This window comes from Mercenaria mercenaria, chromosome 14, assembly GCF_021730395.1.
Source record: "Mercenaria mercenaria strain notata chromosome 14, MADL_Memer_1, whole genome shotgun sequence".
NCBI classification, from domain to species: domain Eukaryota; kingdom Metazoa; phylum Mollusca; class Bivalvia; order Venerida; family Veneridae; genus Mercenaria; species Mercenaria mercenaria.
The window spans coordinates 41,708,970-41,727,253 of NC_069374.1; the positions used below are offsets into that span (position 1 = coordinate 41,708,970).

Here is an 18,284-nt window from a genome sequence, read left to right on the forward strand (position 1 = left end):
GAGTGGCAAGATGAACCTTGACATGAGTTGACCTTGATTTTGACCTAGTGACCTACTTTCACATTTCTGTAGCTACTGCCTTCAAATTTGGACCACATGCATATTTTTGTGCACTGAAACAAACTTTGACCTTGACATTGACCTAGTGACCTACTTTCACATTTTTGAAGGTACAGGCTTCAAATTTGGACCACATGCATAGTTTCGTGTTCTGAAATGGAATTTGACCTTGATTTTGACCTACTGACCTACTTTAACATTTCTCAAGCTACAGCCTTCAAATTTGGACAACATGCATAGTTTTGTGTACCGAAACAAACTTTGACCTTTACATTGACCTAGTGACCTACTTTCACATTTTTGAAGGTACAGGCTTCAAATTTGGAACACATGCATAGTTCTGTGTTCCGAAATAAAATTTGACCTTGATTTTGACCTAGTGACCTACTTTCACATTTCTCGAGCTACAGCCTTCAAATTTGGACCACTTGCATAGTTTTGTGTACCGAAATGAACTTTGACCTTAAGATTGACCTAGTGACCTACTTTCACATTTCTGTAGCTACAGGCTTCAAATTTAGACCACATGCATAGGATTGTGTACCGAAACAAACTTTGACCTTGACATTGACCTAGTGACCTACTTTCACATTTTTGAAGGTACAGGCTTTAAATTTGGACCACATGCATAAATTTGTGTTCTGAAGTGAAATTTGACCTTGATTTTGACCTAGTGACCTACTTTCACATTTCGTCCTTGAAATTGAGCTAGTTACCTACTTTCACATTTCTCAAGCTACAGCTTTCGAATTTGGACCACATGCACACTGTTGTGTACGGAAATGAAATTTGACCTTGAGCTAGTCAGTAAGTCGTGAAATTTGGAACACTCAAAAATGGCACATTGGTGGGCGCCAAGATCACTCTGTGATCTCTTGTTTAAACAAATAATAACGTTTACTGTCAAAATATGTGAAATCGTTACCAAATTTCAAGAGTAAAAGCCGATGGTTTATTCATTAAGTTTTGATTTCGCAATGTAGGATATTTTTCACATGCTTTACTTCTTCTTCCTTTTTAGTTACTCCATTTCTTGTAATTGTTCTTTATAATACCTCAATTTTGTTTGCAATGTTCCTAACTAGAAGAAAGTCTTGTATTGCTCGTGTCTGTACCCCTTAAAACTTACACATTATAAGCAATTTCATTGTCCTTAGGATAGTCTCCTAAACACGGTATATTGATATGAGATGTTACTTATTTATAATATGCAAGTCCATGCTATATTAAAGTCAATTATATCACAAAGTCAAAATGAATCAACTTGGCTTTTTAGTGTTAACTTTGAAATCATGGTGGGGCCAATGATAAGGTTACAATTGTAGCGTAAATCAGTTTAAATCAATCTCTGACATGTTTGCAACTGACATTTACAAGACGATGTCTGACTGTGTTCCTTTCATTGTTCATTTTGGCTTGTTTGTCTATAATTTTTACTTCATTTATATTTTCAACATATGTTTATGTGTACAAATCAATACATACACTGTTACAGGGTTGTGATTTGATTGGATTCTGTTCTCGGAACCTGACTTTTTTTGTTAGAAATTAATCTTTCATCTTTCAAATTCCCAAGTAAGAATGATGTGCCGTTTTTATCACTAATTATGTTATCCCCAATGGAGCAAACACAATGTATTTTTCAACAACTATATTCTGTGATATCCTTACACTGCCTTCTTAAGTTAATTAAGATGATTAATCACAACAGTACCCTATGCTCGCTTTACTTTGATATGGAAAAAATATAATATCTAAGATTTTGCAAACATCTTTCCCGCACAGTTTTCATCCAGGGTTTTGTGGTAGCCAGCCTTTCTGTACTTTCAGTACTTTGATTCAGTATATTCAAATGTTTCTGCTTGACTGCAGGTAGGAGCTGCCAGTGCTAGAAATTGAAAAGTCTTAAAACATTTTCTTCTAATGAACTGCTTGATGGATCTTCATCAGACTTGATCTGTAGCACCCTTGGTTGGACTCTTTCAAGTTTGCTAAATGGTTACTCATTTTGGGGCCATTGAAGCAAAAAATAGAAAAACCTTTGAAAAACAAGTTAATGAATTACTTATTATATGTTCACAAAACGTGTCCAGAAGCAAGGTCAAAATGTCAAGTCCTTCTCAGGTGGGTGACTGATCGTTTAGTAAATCTGTCAAAACAGCAAAGCCGGTGTTACTGTCACAGTTTCTCTTACTTACTGCATGATGCCATGTGAGCAATATTTGCTTCATTTTTGCACTTTATGTGTAGTTGTTGTTGTTGAAAACATAGCCATAGGTATCACCTGTAGTAAATGTTTATTTGCATACACATGTAATAGCAATAAAATAATGTTGTAATATATTTTTACAGTTACCATCACATGCACAGTGGGCAAACAGTCAGTCCCAGATGTCGGGGACAACAGATGGCAAGTCATTACTGGAAATACAACAACAGGAAGAAAAAGAAAGATTAGAGAGAGAAGAGGTATGTGTCAGAGCAAGTTATTACAGTAAAACCTGTCTTAAGCAGCCAGCCAAGGAGTTGGGAAAAAGTGGCTGCTTAATGCAGGTAATTTATAGAATGAATGACCATTTTGGGAAATGAGACACTGGCTGCTTAAGACAGGTTGGCTGCTTGGTAGAGGTGACCACTAAAGCAGGTTTTACCGTACTACATAATTATACACATAAATATAGAGAAATAGTCAGTCACAATTAGGGTTGTGTATTATCTGGAATTTTGTATTACAGTATATTACGATATGGCAGCACTGTATCACTATACGTGTCATAATATATATGAATTTTAATATATTACCACTTTTTTGTCTGCAAAAGAACATGGTTTTCTTCTGACAAATTGTAGACCATGGTGACACATTGTAGACTATGGTGACATATTGTAGATGTTGGTGACATACTGTAGACAATTCTGACATATTGTAGGTACAGAGGAAGCAGATGGAGGTCCAGAGACAGCAGATGATGGCTCTCCAGCAACAACAACAACAAAAATCTTGGACATCTTCTCTGTACGTTGATCCATATATTTCTCTCTTATGACATGGTTACTCACTCAAAGGTTGATTCCCTGGTGTCAACCATCCCTCATAAACATTTTACTTTACCAGACATTTGTTATTATTGCTGTTTATCAAACTATTTTTAGAAGCATCTTGAGTATTATTTTTTAGCAAATGGTTGCTTTTAATTGCATTTAGGGTCATTTTAAAGAATTTCAGGAAACTTGGATAACTTAAAAGTAGGCAGTGCAAAGGTAAACTTTTAAGCATTGTTCATTTATCTCCCCTTTTTAGCTCACTTGTCACGAAGTGACAAGGTGAGCTATTGTGACCACTTGATGTCCGTCGTGCGTCAACAATTTCTAAAAAAATCTTCTTTTTGAAAACCACTGAGCAGAATTACACCAAACCTCACAGGAATGATCCTTGGATGGCCCCCTTTCAAAATTGTTCAAAGAATTGAATTCCATGCAGAACTCTGGTTGCAATGGCAACCAAAAGGAAAAACTTTAAAAATCTTCTTGTCCAAAACCACAGGGCCTAGGGCTTTGATATCTGGTGTGTAGCATCATCTAGTGGTCCTCTACCAAATGCCCTGGGGGTCCCAAGTTTTATATAGACTTATATAGGAAAAAGCTTTAAAAATCTTCTTGTCTGAAACCATACGACCTAGGCTTTTGATATTTGGTATGATGCATTGTCTAGTAGTCCTCTACCAAATTTGTTCAAATTATGCCGCTGGGGTTAGAAGAGGCCCCACCCTGGGGTCACTTAGTTATTATGTGAGTTATATAGGAAAAATACTTAAAAGACCATCTGATCCTATTTCCAAGACTGTTTAATAATAATTACCTGATGACCCCTAGTAATAAGATGTCACTTGACTGTGACCTTAACCTACTGACCTACTTTCTTGTTATTGTCATCACTCGCCGTCCGGCATCCGTTGTCTGTCCGTAAACTTTTACTTTAAACAACATCTCCTCATAAAACGCTAGGCCAATTTCATCCAAACTTCACAGGAATGTTCCCTGGGTGAAGCTCTACAAAAATTGTTCAAAGAATTGAATTCCATGCAGAACTCTGGTTGCCATGGCAACCGAAAAGAAAAACTTTAAAAATCTTCTTCTCAAAAACCAGAAGCCCTAGAGCTTAGATATTTGGTGTGAAGCATTCCCTAGCAGACCTCTACCAAGTTTGTTCAGATCATGATCCCCCGGGGTAAAAATTGACCCCGCCTGAGGGGTCATATGATTTTACATAGGAAAATCTTAAAGAATCTTCTTCTCAAAAACTAAAGCCCTAGAGCTTAGATATTTGACATGTAGCATTGCCTAGTGGACCTCTACTAAATTTGTTCAGATCATGACCACAGGTTAAAAATTGACCCCGCCCCAGGGGTCACTTGATTTTACATAGATTTCTATAGGAAAATCTTCAAAAAAATTTAAAAAATAAACCGGAAGGCCTCGAGCTTAGATATTTGACATGTAGCATTGCCTAATGGACCTCTACAAAATTTGTTCAAACCATGACCTCCGGGGTCAAAATTGACCCCGCCCCAGGGGTCACTTAATTTTACATAGGAAAATCTTCAAATTTTTTAAAAAAATAAACCAGAAGGCCTAGATCTTAGATATTTGACTTGTAGCATTGCCTAATAGACTTCTACAAATTTTGTTCAAATTATGACCCAAGGGGTCAAATTGACCCCGCCCCATGGGATTACTTGATTGTACATAGAAAAATCTTCAGAATTTGCTAAAAAAAAAACCAGAAGGCCTAGAGCTTAGATATTTGACATGTAGCATTGCCTAATGGACCTCTAAAACATTTGTTCAAATCTTGACCCCCCCCCCCCCCCACCAAGGGTCAAATTGACCCAGCCCCAAGGGTTACATGATTGTACATAGGGAAATCTTCATAAATTTGCTAAATATAAACCAGAAGGCCTAGATCTTAGATATTTGATATGTAACATTGCCTAGTGGACTTCTACAAATTTTGTTCAAATCATGACCCCCCGGGGTAAAATTGACCCCGCCCCAGCGGTAACTTAATTGTACATCGGAAAATCTTCAAAAAATTTCTAAAAATAAACCAGAAGGCCTAGAGCTGAAATATTTGACATGTGGCATTGCCTAGAGGACCTCTACAAAATTTGTTCAAATCATGACCCCCGGCGTCAAATTGGCCCCGTCCCTGGGGTTACATGATTGTACATAGGAAAATCTTCCAAAAAATGTCTAGAAATAAACTAGAAGGCCTAGAGCTTAGATATTTGGTGTGAAGCATTGCCTAGTGGATCTCTACCAAGTTTTGTTCAAATCGTGACCCCGGGGTCAAGCTTAAATGCAAATCTTCATAGCAACCATTTAACCAGGTGAGCCATCATGGCCCTCTTGTTTGAATTACTTCCCATTGTTGTTACTATAAATAGGTTATATTGTAACTTTTTTATTACTGGCTGTAAGGAAAAATCAAGACCACTTTTCTGTGGTATAACATGCATGTTACATCCAATTTTGATATTTGGTATGTTACATTACCTTGTGGTCCTCTACCAAAATTGTTCAAATTATGCCCCTTGGGTGAAAAGAGGCCCAGCCCCGGGGGGTCTCAAGACATAGACTTATATAGGAAAAAACTTCAAATATCTTCTTCCCTTAAAACTGCAAGGCCTAGGCTTTTGATATTTGGTATGTTGCATTGCCTTGTGGTCCTCTACCAAAATTGTTCAAATTATGCCCCTGGGGTGAAAAGAGGCCCTGCCCTGGGGGTCCCAAATTTAACATAGACTTATATAGGGGAAAAAAAGCTTCTTGTCCGAAAGTTCAAGGCCTAGGCCTTTGATATTTGGTATGTAGCATTGCCTAGTGGATCTCTAACAAGATTGTTCAAATTATGCCCCTGGGGTGAAAAGAGGCCCCACCCTTGGGGTCAATTGTTATACGAGTTATATAGGAATAAATACTTAAAAAATTATCAGATTATATTTCCTAGACTGTTTAATTATAATTACCTGATGACCCCAAGTGATTAGGGGTCACTTGACTGGACCTTGACTTACTGACCTACTTTCTTGTTTTTAGCTCACCTGAGCACAGAGTGCTCAAAGGTGAGCTTTTGTGATCGCCCTATGTCCGTCGTCCGTCCGTCATCAACAATTTGACTGTTAACACTTTAGAGGTCACATTTTTGGCCCAATCTTAATGAAACTTGGTCAGAATGTTACCCTCAATAAAATCTTGGACGAGTTCGATATAGGGTCATCTGGGGTCAAAAACTAGGTCACTAGGTCAAATCAGAAGAAAAGCTTGTTAACACTCTAGAGGTCACAATTTTGGCCCAATCTTAATGCAACTTGGTCAGAATGTTACCCTCAGTAAAGTCTTGGACGAGTTTGAAATGGGTTATCTGGGGGTCAAAAACTAGGTCACCAGGTCAGATTAAAGGAAAAGCTTGTTAACAATCTAGAGGTCACAATTTAGGCCCAATCTTAATGCAACTTGGTCAGAATATTAGCCTCAATAATATCTTGGACGAGTTTGTTATTGGGTCATCTGGGGTCAAAAACTAGGTCACCAGATCAAATCAAAGGAAAAGCTTGTTAATAATCTAGAGGTCACAATTTTGGCCCAATCTTAATGAAACTTGGTCAGATTGTTATCCTCAATAAAATCTTGGACGAGTTTGATATTGGGTCATCTGGGTTCAAAAACTAGGTCACCAGGACAAATCAAAGGAAAAGCTTGTTAACAGTCTAGAGGTCACAATTTTGGCCCGATCTTAATGAAACTTGGTCAGAGTGTTATCCTCAATAAAATCTTGGACGAGTTTGATATTGGGTCATCTGGGGTCAAAAACTAGGTCAGCAGGTCAAATCAAAGGAAAAGCTTGTTAACACTGTAGAGGCCACATTTATGACTGTATCTTCATGAAACTTGATCAGAATGTTAATCTTGATAATCTCAAGGTTCATTTTGAATCTGGGTCATGTAGGTTAGAAAACTAGGTCACCAGGTCAAATCAAAGGAAAAGCTAATTTACACTGTAGAGGCCACATTTATGACCATATCTTAATGAAACTTGGTCAAAATGTTAATCTTGATGATCTATAGGTCAGGTTCAGATCTGGGTCAGGTTGGGTCAAAAACTAGGTCACTAAGTCAAATCAAAGGAAAAGCTTATTAACGCTACATTTATGACTATATCTTCATGAAACTTAGTCAGAGTGTTAAACTTGATGATCTTTAGGTCAAGTTTGAATCTGGGTCATGTTGGGTCAAAAACTAGGTCACCGGGTCAAATCTAAGGAAAAGCTGGTTAACACTTTAGAGGGCACATTTTTGACCATATCTTAATGAAACTTAATCAGAATGTTAATCTTGATGATCTATAGGTCAGATTCATATCTGGGTCAGATGGGGTCAGAAACTAGGTCACTAGGTCAAATCAAAGGAAAAGCTTGTTAACACTCTAGAGGCCACATTTATGACTGTGTCTTCATGAAACTTAGTCAGAATGTTAAACTTGATGATCTTTAGGTCAATTTTGAATCTGGGTCATGTCGGGTCAAAAACTAGGTCACCGGGTCAAATCTAAGGAAAAGCTAGTTAACACTTTAGAGGCCACTTTTATGCCATATCTTAATGAAACTTGGTCAGAATGTTAATCTTGATGATCTTAAGGTCAATAGGTCAGGTGAGTGATACAGGGACTTCATGGCCCTCTTGTTTGAAATTTAGATGAAATGTACAATTTTGTACACGGATCTTAAAACTGACTTTCAGTTACCATAAATATGACCTACTGACCTACTTCTAATATTTTAGCATCAGTTTGCCATTTGAAACATGTGGCTCATATTACTCAGGTGAGCGATTCAGGGTCATCATGACCCTCTTGTTTATAATTGGTCAAAAAGAAATCTATATGAAAATACAGGTGCTAGTGTAAAGAAATTTGCTATGATGCACATATATTGTGACATTCTAGCATGCTTGTTTATTATGCCCCCGCCATAAGATGGGGGCATATAGTGTTACCCCTGTCCGTGTGTGTGTTCGTTTGTCTGTATGTTCGGGAAGGTGATGTTCGTGTCCGGTCCATAACTTTGACATGCATGGTCTGATTTCAAAATAATTTGACACAAATAATAAGCATGGATAGACAATGTGTCATGCACAATCAGGTCCCTAGCTCAAAGGTCAAGGTCACAGTCCTTGGTTGAACTTAGCCAATTTTCACTACATGTATACTGATAATATGGTCTTTGTGTCCGGTCCATAACTTTGACATGCATGGTCCAATTTCAGAATAATTTGACACAAATAATAAGCATGGATAGATGATGTGTCATGCGCAAAAATCAGGTCCCTAGGTCTAAGGTCAAGGTCACACTTAGAGGCCAAAGGTCACATACAAGAATGACTTTGTTTTGGGCTTTTCTCCTTCATGCATGGAGGGATTTTGATGTAAGTTGCCTCAGTTGTATACCCTCATGAGACAGAATGTCATGCGCAAGAACCAGGTCCCTAGTTTAGAATTACTTCCCTAAATAGCTTGTATTTTAACTTTCTTATTACTGGTCATAGGGAAAAAACAGGACCACTTTTCTGTAGTACAACATGCATGTTACATCAAATTTTGAGAAGTATTTTAAACTATCTCTACCTGGTAAGGATTTTTGTGTGGACAGGATTTTTATGTCCCCAGCATCTACTGATGCGTGAGGCATATAGTGATTGTCCTGTCCGTTCGTTCGTCCGTCAGTACAAGGTTAACCAAATGGGACCATTTCGTCTAGCATCAATATCGCTTACATGAATGAATTGATACAAATGCAGATGTCACCTGTGACCATTCCTCATCTTGAAACATCACCTGACCTCAGTTTGACCTTGACCTCATTTTGGACTTAGGTTGCTTTGTATCGACAAGGATGCCACCGGGGGCATCAAGCGTTTATTGAACGCAGCTCCTTGTCCGTCCGTCCTTCCGTCCTTTAACAATTTCTCGTTATCGCATCTCCTCAGAAACTACTGGGGGGATTTTGACCAAACTTTGTCAGAATGATGTATTGGTACCCTAGTTGTGTCCCCCTGAAAATAAGACTGGTACAACAATTTTTGAGTGAGTTATGGCCCTTTGTTTATTTTCATAATTTACATAGATTTATATAGGGAAAAATTTTGAAAATCTTCTTATACAAAACCACAGGGCCTAGGACTTTGATATTTGGTATGTAGCATCATCTAGCGGTCATCTACCAAGATTGTCCAAATTATTTCCCTAGGGTCAAATATGGCTCCGCCCTGTGGGTCACATGGTTTAATTATATAGACTTATATAGGGAAAAACTTTAAAAATCTTCTTGTCATAACCTACAACATTCAAATTTGGACCTTATGTATAGTTTCGATTGGCTAGATGAACCTTGACATGAGTTGACCTTGATTTTGACCTAGTGACCTACTTTCACATTTCTCAAGCTATAGCCTTCAAATTTGGACCATGTGCATAGTTTTGTGTACTGAAATGAACTTTGACCTTGAGATTGACCTAGTGATCTACTTTTACATTTCTGTAGCTACAGCCTTCAAATTTGGACCACATGCATAGGCTTGTGTACAGAAATAAACTTTGACCTTGACATTGACCTAGTGACCTACTTTCATATTTTTGAAGGTACAGGCTTCAAATTTGGACCACATGTATAGTTCTGTGTTCCGAACTGAAATTTTACTTTGATTTTGACCTAAGTGACCTACTTTCACAATTCTTAAGCTACAGCCGTAAAATTTGGAACACATGCATAGTTTTGTGTACCGAAATGAACTTTGACCTTTACATTGACCTAGTGACCTACTTTCACATTTTTCAAGCTACAGGCTTCAAATTTGGACACTTGCATAGTTTTGTGTACAGAAATTAACTTTGACCTTGAAATTGATCCTACTTTCACATTTCTTTAGCTACAGCTTCAGATTTGGACCACATGCATGGACCACATGCACAGTTTTGTGTACCAAAATGAACTTTCACCTTGATTTTGACCTTGATCTATAGTCTTGAAATTTGGAACATTCAAAAATGGCTCAGTGGTGGGCGCCAAGATCACTCTGTGATCTCTTGTTTTTTTAAGATTGTCTTCCCTTAGTTGTTACTATAAATAACTTATGCCTTTGACCTTTCTCATGTTGCGGAGGCATCCGTGTCTGTGGCAGATTTCTAGTATTTATTGATGTTATGAAACAATCAACAACTGTAGGTTTTTTGTGTATGCAAATTTTAATCCGTTTTGTTATATTATATTGCTTATATAGTACAATATTGTTTGTAGGGGACTTTGTATTGCATGGCAATACTTCATTCACTTGTTTACTCTATAGCTCAGCTCCTCAAGGAACAAAATCCTTACTTGAGATACAACAAGAACAGGCAAGGCAGTTGGAAAGAGAAAGGCAGAAGCGTGAGGAAAACCATCAAGTTGCAGCAAAGGTAATGTTTTGTGATATTCAGTTTTCTTGCAAGATAAGGCTAGTTATGTCTCCCACCACACAGTGGTGTGGGAGACATATTGAATTACTCCTGTCTGTGTGTGTGTGTGTCTGTCTGTCACAAATCTTGTCCGCACTCTAAGTCGAACATTTCTCATCCGATCTTCACCAAACTTGAACAGAATGTTTGCCAATAAGTCCTCGGCCAAGTTTGATAACTAGCCAAATCAGCGCAGCCACTTCAGAATTATGGCCCATGAAACTTGTTTTTGATAATCAAAGCACTGAAAGTCTGATAAGGCAGTTGAGGTCTTGGTGCATGGTTGACTCATATACTACTATTCAGATGATTAGGCAGTTGTGGGAGACATGCGCTTTTTAATACCCCGCCACAAATGGTGGGGGGTTATATGAATGGTCTCCGTCCATCCTTCCGTCTGTCCGTAACACTTTCATGTCAGCTCCATATCTCCTAAACCCCTTGAAGGATTTTCATGAAACTTGGGTCAAATGATCACCTCATCAAGACGATGTGCAGAACCTACGAGTCAGCCTTGTCGGCTCAAAGTCAAGGTTACAACTCAAGGTCAAAGGTTTGAGCCTTCCATTTTGTGTCCGCTCCATATCTTCTAAACCCCTTGAAGGAATTTTATAAAACTTATGTCAAATGATCACCTCATCAAGACGATGTGCAGAACCCATCAGTCAGCCATGCCAGCTCAAGGTCAAGGTCACAGCTTAGGGTAAAAGGTTTGAGCCTTCCATTTTGTGTCTGCTCTATATCTCCTAAACCCCTTGAAGGATGATCATGAAACTTTGGTCAAATGATCACCTCATCAAGATGATGTGCAGAACCCATGAGTCAGCCATGTCAGTTCAAGGTCAAGGTCACAGCTGAAGGTCAAAGGTTTGAGCCTTCCATTTTGTGTTCGCTCTGTATCTCCTAAACCCCTTGAACAGTTATAGGACAAGGGTAGAGAGGGAATTTCTCCTAGATTGCTAAGATGATGCATGTAATTAATATTAACCCCCAAGTCAATAAAATGGACATTAACACTCAGCAGTGGGGCTATAGATTACAACAGTGGTCAAATCTGGACAATGTGTGAAATGATAAGAAGGCATGTGTAAAACAAAAAACTACACATGTAAATGGCAACAGAACTGACTCTTTAAGTCCACAGTTTTGATGGCTTAGTTTTCTATTTCTAGTCTGAATGTTTCAATGTTGCGTAATTTTATTAATGTATAAAATGCAGTGAGATACATTTTTCTATCTTTTGTGTGTGTCTGATCTCAACTATGTTCACAATGTAACTATATATAGCAAAAGCATTGATTTGTTTTTATAATTAATGAAAATCACGCAGCTCTTTTTCAACAAGTTCAGTGTCTGATTTCCTGAATTATTCCTTTGAATTTACATGTTTGTGGAGGTAAATATCATTTACTACACTTAGCTGAGAGTTATTCTTTGCACTGAAAGCAGTTTGCACTGTCTTTTCATCTTTAGACGGACAACTGCTACACACTTTGTCATTGTATGGTCGACAGACTTTTATTTACCAAACTTCACATAGGAGTTATTCTTTGCACCGAAAATTAGTTCAATTTTTATCAGTCAACCATGAAAGTCATTCTGAGTTAAGGTATGTTTTTCTGCATTACTGTCATAGTCATTCTGGATGTATTCTGAATTAATGTCACATTCATTGTAGTTACTTGATTTAAAGACATTCTGAATAAAGGTCACAGTTATTCTGACTTGTGATCGCAGGAATTTTGACTTAAGGGCATAGGCATTCTGAACTTAATTCAAAGACATTCTGAAGAAAGGTCACAGTCATTCAGACCTTTGATCGCAGTCATTTTAACTTAAGGGCATAGGCATTCTGAACTTGATTCAAAGACATTCTGAATAAAGGTCACAGTTATTCTGACTTGTGATTGCAGTCATTTTGATTTAAGGGCATAGGCATTCTGAACTTGATTCAAAGACATTCTGAATAAAGGCCACAGTCATTCTGACTTGTGATCGCAGTCATTTTAACTTAAGGGCATTGGCATTCTAAAGTTATTAGTCCCAGTTATTCTGAACAAAGGTCAGACAATCTGATTGAAGGTCTCTCAGGCATTCTGACTTAAGATCGTAATAATTGATTTAAGAGCATAGATATTATGAATTATTGTCAGGTAGAGTCAACAAAAAGTAATATTCTGTAAGTAAATTCGAAAGACCTTTACATATTTAATTATTGAACATAATGTTAAAATATAAATTGAATATTAAAGTACTTATGACATTTCTTCACTAAATGTACACACAATTTATAGCAAAAAGGGGAAATATATGTATGTACTAAATAAACATTGCCGTATTTAATTTTGAAAAGAGGCAGTGCGAAAAATATATCAATATTAATATATGCTGGCCATGCATTCCTTTTCCAGTGTTTTAGTCTGCAGCATCAATGATTTAAACACCAGAAAGGTTACAAAATGCGCCAAAACGCAGCATTTTGCATTTAGAAATTAACTAAGAATGCAAAAATTTTCCAAGGGAGCATGCCCCCTAACCCCTAGAACAATTGCTTACACTTCTATTTTGGCCCAGCTACACTGACACGGGTGTGCTTTCTTTGAGGTACAGTAGTTGCCCCCCCCCCCCCCCCCCCCCCCCCCCCCCCCCCCCCCCCCCCCCCCCCCCCCCCCCCCCCCCCCCGACCTACACTTCATTAGGAAAAATATTGAAGTCCCGATATACACCAAACCTGCACCATTTTGTATCTATAATGTAAGAATTCTACAGGGAGCATGCTCCCAAACACTCCTAGTACAGTGGCTTACACTTCCATTTTGGCCTAGCTGCGCCCTTGAATTATGAATTTCGCCAGAAAGCACCATATTTTGCATTTAGAATGTAAAAATCTTCTAGTGGAGCATGACTGCCCCCTCCCCCACTAAACACCCTAAAACAGTGGCTTACACTTCCATTTTGGCCCTGCTACCCACTTGACAGTGGTGTACTTTCTATATGGTACAGTAGTTCCCCCGGGCCTACACTTTATGAAAAAGTTTAAAGGTCCAGATATACACGAAAAACGCACAAATTTGCATCTATAATGTGCAATTTTTCCTGACCCGGTCATCCCACTAGGACAGTGGCCTACACTTCTAGTTTGGTCTTGCTAAAATCCGGAATTATGAAGTTTGTTAAAATACACCATTTTGCATCTAATTTGTGCAATTTTTTACGGGGGAGCATGCCGAAGAACCCCCCAGGACAGTGGCATATACTTCCATTTTAGCCTAGCAACGCCCCTGAATTATGAATTTCGCTAAAACGCATCATGTTTTATCTGGAATGTATTTTTTTCTGGGGAAACATCCCCCCTATCACCCTTAGAACAGTGACTTATACTTCCATTATGGTCCAGCTAAGCCTTTGACACTGGTGTACATTCTGAATTGTACAATAGCTATTCCGGGTCTACACTTCATTTTGAAAAACATAAAAGTCCAGATATAAACCATAAAGCACCATTTTGCATCTATAATGTGAACATTTTCTGTGGAAGCATGCCATACCCTCCTTGGACAGTGGCCTACAATTCCATTTTAGCCTAACTACAACCCTGAATTATAAATTTCAAGCTTTAGGTCATGTGATTCAAAGTTGCATTCATATTACAGTATTATAAAACATTGCCATTTACAATGTAAATTATATTTTATCACATGTTACAATATAAAATGATTACATTGTTTATTCTTAATTTCATAAGTAAAACAGTTTCAATAAAGGTTTTTAATAAAACACATCTCAAAATAAAACAGCTATTGAGTTATCACATTCATTCTTGTTGTGAGACACAAAAATTAACATTGACTAAAGTTTTACAATCATTAAACTGTTAACATGTTCTAAAATTCTCAAACCACCATTAGAACAGATTCCAAGCTTACCAAATTGGTCAGTGCCATTAATTCACATTATCTGATTCTTAATGGGACATCATGCTGACAAGATAACAAGCCAGAAAGTTCCAAATCAAAATTGATTCTCCAGCTACCCCTTGTCCTATAACTGTGAAGGATAATCATGAAACTTGGGTCAAATGATCACCTCATCAAAATGATGTGCAGAACTTATGAGTCAGCCATGCTGGCTCAAGGTCAAGGTCACAACTTAGGGTCAAAGGTTTGAGCCTTCCATTTTGTGTCCACTCTGTATCTCATAAACCCCTTGAAGGATTTTCATCAAACTTGGGTCAAATGATCACCTCATCAAGACATTGTGCAGAGTTCATGAGTCAGCCATGTCAGTTCAAGGTCAGGGTCACAGCTTAGGGTCAAAGGTTTACCCTTTCACTATCCATAGCAGTGGTGGGGGATTTAGCTGTCTTCCAGACTGCCTTGTCTCAAAAGTGGCTCTAGTTCAAAGAGTTAAATAAGTTTGGTTTTACTATGTCAGTGATAAAAAAAATAAAGCTTTACCTGGTCTGAAGCATCATTATAAGTTACTTTGTTCAAATAGGGAGTGCTTGGTCCATTGTATGAGCCACTAGAACTAAAAATAGAAATGCCTTTAAATGACTTCTTCTGGACCACTTCATCAAATTTTATTTATAGTATCCTTCTAACAATTTTGTTCAAATGGGGACACTTGGTTCTGATTACCCATATTCCCTTAAATGTTCTTTATAATACAAAACTATCCCTCCACTGCATCTTCTCACAAAGTTGTAAAAAATGTTGAATACAATAATATCCTGAAAGCTCTCTTCATTACTATATTTGTCCATGACAGAAATACAATATCATTAGAAGAAATTCAGTTTTTAAATTCACTTGAATTCTTATCACAGGTTAATCTGCTTACATTCCTTGATAAGAATTTCTGTTCATCCTCTGCAAATTCCTGTCTGGTGTTTTCAACTTTCAGTAATTTACTGTCCACATACCATGTATCATATAGGCTAACCATGCTCTTTTCTTTGCTTTTTTAGCCTCTGTTGATTTTGAAAGCAGTTGCTTCCATTTATAATATACCTCCTTCAGAAACTGCTCAAATAATACTGCGATATCTTTTGATTCCCCAGTATGAAATTTAGCCTAACAGCAGAAAGAGTTTAGCGCGGACTTAAATTCGCGCATTATTAATTTTTATGCCCCCAAAGGGAGGCATCTAGTTTTTGAACCGTCTGTCAGTCTGTCGGTCTGTCTGCAATTTTTGTGTCCGGTCCATATCTTTGTCATCGATGGATGGATTTTCAAATAACTTGGCATGAATGTGTACCACAGTAAGACGACGTGTCGCGCGCAAGACCCAGGTCCGTACCTCAAAGGTCAAGGTCACACTTAGACGTTAAAGGTCATATTTCATGATAGTGCATTGATGGGCGTGTCCGGTCCATATCTTTGTCATTCATGCATGGATTTTAAAATTATTGGGCATGAATGTGTACCACAGTAAGATGACGTGTCGCGCGCAAGACCCAGGTCCGTAGGTCAAAGGTCCTAAACTCTAACACCGGCCATAACTATCCATTCAAAGTGCCATCGGGGGCATGTGTCATCCTATGGAGACTGCTCTTGTTTGAAAGAAAAAAAAACACATTTTAGCTCACCGTCTGGCATCTGTCCGTCAGTCCACACTTTCCTTTAAACAACATCTCCTCCAAAACAACTAGGCTTATTAGCTCACCTGCTCAAGGTGACCTTTTGTGATTGCCCTGTGTCCGTCGTCAGTCGTCCGTCATCGTCAACAATTTGACTGTTAACACTCTAGAGGTCACAATTTTGACCTAATCTTAATGAAACTTGGTCAGAATGATACCTTCAATAAAATAGGTCACCAGGTCAAATCAAAGGAAAAGCTTGTTAACACTCTAGAGGTCACAATTTTGGCCCAATCTTAATGAAACTTGATCAGAAAGTTACCCTCAACAAAATCTTGGACGAATTTGGTATTGGGTTATTTGGGGTCAAAAACTAGGTCACCAGGTCAAATCAAAGGAAAAGCTTGTTAACACTCTAAAGGTCACAATTTTGACCCAATCTTGATGAAACCTGGTCAGAATTTTACCCTCAATAAAATCTTGGACCAGTTTGATCTTTGGTCAAAAACCAGGTCACCAGGTCAAATCAAAGGAAAAGCTTGGTAACACTCTAGAGGTCACAATTTTGGCCAAATCCTAATGAAACTTGCTCAGAATGTTACCTTCAATAAAATCTTTGACAAGTTTGATATTGGGTCATCTGGGTTAAAAACTAGGTCACCAGGTCAAATCAAAGGAAAAGCTTGTTAACACTCTAGAGGTCACAATTTTGGCCCAGTCTTAATGAATATTGGTCAGAATGTTACCCTCAATAAAATCTTGGATGAGTTTGATATTGGGTCATCTGGGGTCAAAAACTAGGTCAGCAGGTCAAATCAAAGGAAAAGCTTGTTAACACTGTAGAGACCACATTTATGACTGTATTTTCATGAAACTTAGTCAGAATGTTAATCATTATGATCTCAAAGTCCAGTTTGAATCTGGGTCATGTAGGGTCAAAAACTAGGTCACCAGGTCAAATCAAAGGGAAAGTTTGTAACACTCTATAGGCCACATTTATGACCATATCTTAATGAAACTTGGTCAGAATGTTAATCTTGATGATCTATTAGGTCAATATGTCAGGTGAGCGATACAGGGCCTTCTTGGCCCTCTTGTTTACAAAAGCACCTTCTAAGGTCAGGTGAGCGATACAGGGCCTTCTTGGCCCTCTTGTTTACAAAAGCACCTTCTAGTTTACAGTTGTAGATTTCAGACTATAATTAAACTCATTTTTATTGTACTTGATAACATTGTTAGAATGTGAGCATTGAAAAATGCTAGCACATCACTATATGTTTACACTTTAAATTGCTAACATTACAGAACATGACGCTAGGATCAGCCAGTGTTTGGGGATCATCCCCTCCTCTCACAAACTGGGCCAATGAAGGAGCATGGGGAGCCATAAAAAATGCACAGCTCGGTGTCAATATGAATAACAATAACAACAGTAATAACAATGCATTGGGTTTCTGGGATGATGCAATCATTTCAACCTCGGGTCCCGTGAAAAAACAGTCCAACAAACCAAGGTAGGAAATGGTAATGTATTTGCAGGCCTCTTAAAACAAAACTGTATTTTAGCTCGACTATGCAAAGTATATGCAGAGCTATCCTACTCGATGACGTTGCTGTGTCTAATCTGCATCCACTCCTTGGTTAAAGTTCTTTATCGCTGTTATTACTTGATGGATCTGCTTCAGACTTAAAGTAGTTTTTCATCATCAACACCAACATCATGACACAAGGGTCATAACTCCCTAACCAAAATTTCATGAATTATCCCCCCTTTTTAGCTCCACTATTCGGGGAATAGGGGGGCTATTCTACTTGCACCAGTGTCGGTGCTGGCGTCGGTATCGGTGCGACCTTTCTTGGTTAAAGTTTTTCGGCAACCTTTGTTGTTGTTTTTAGCTCACCTGAGCACGAAGTGCTCAAAGGTGAGCTTTAGTGATCGCCCTGTGTCTGTCGTCCGTCCGTCGTCAACAATTTGACTGTTAACACTCTAGAGGTCACATTTTGGCCCAATCTTAATGAAACTTGGTCAGAATGTTACCCTCAGTAAAAATTGGACGAGTTCGATATTGGGTCATCTGGGGTCAAAAACTAGGT

At 38.2% G+C, this 18,284-nt stretch overlaps 1 protein-coding gene across 1 annotated transcript in view; it reads left to right on the forward strand.

The window, feature by feature from the left end:
- Positions 1-18,284, forward strand: part of LOC123526815 (GRB10-interacting GYF protein 2-like) — a 268,736-nt gene that overhangs the window by 211,525 nt on the left and 38,927 nt on the right. The window contains 4 exon segments of the mRNA XM_053522603.1: positions 2,413-2,529; positions 2,991-3,076; positions 10,462-10,570; positions 17,496-17,704. Coding sequence (XP_053378578.1) covers positions 2,413-2,529; positions 2,991-3,076; positions 10,462-10,570; positions 17,496-17,704 — 521 coding nt within the window.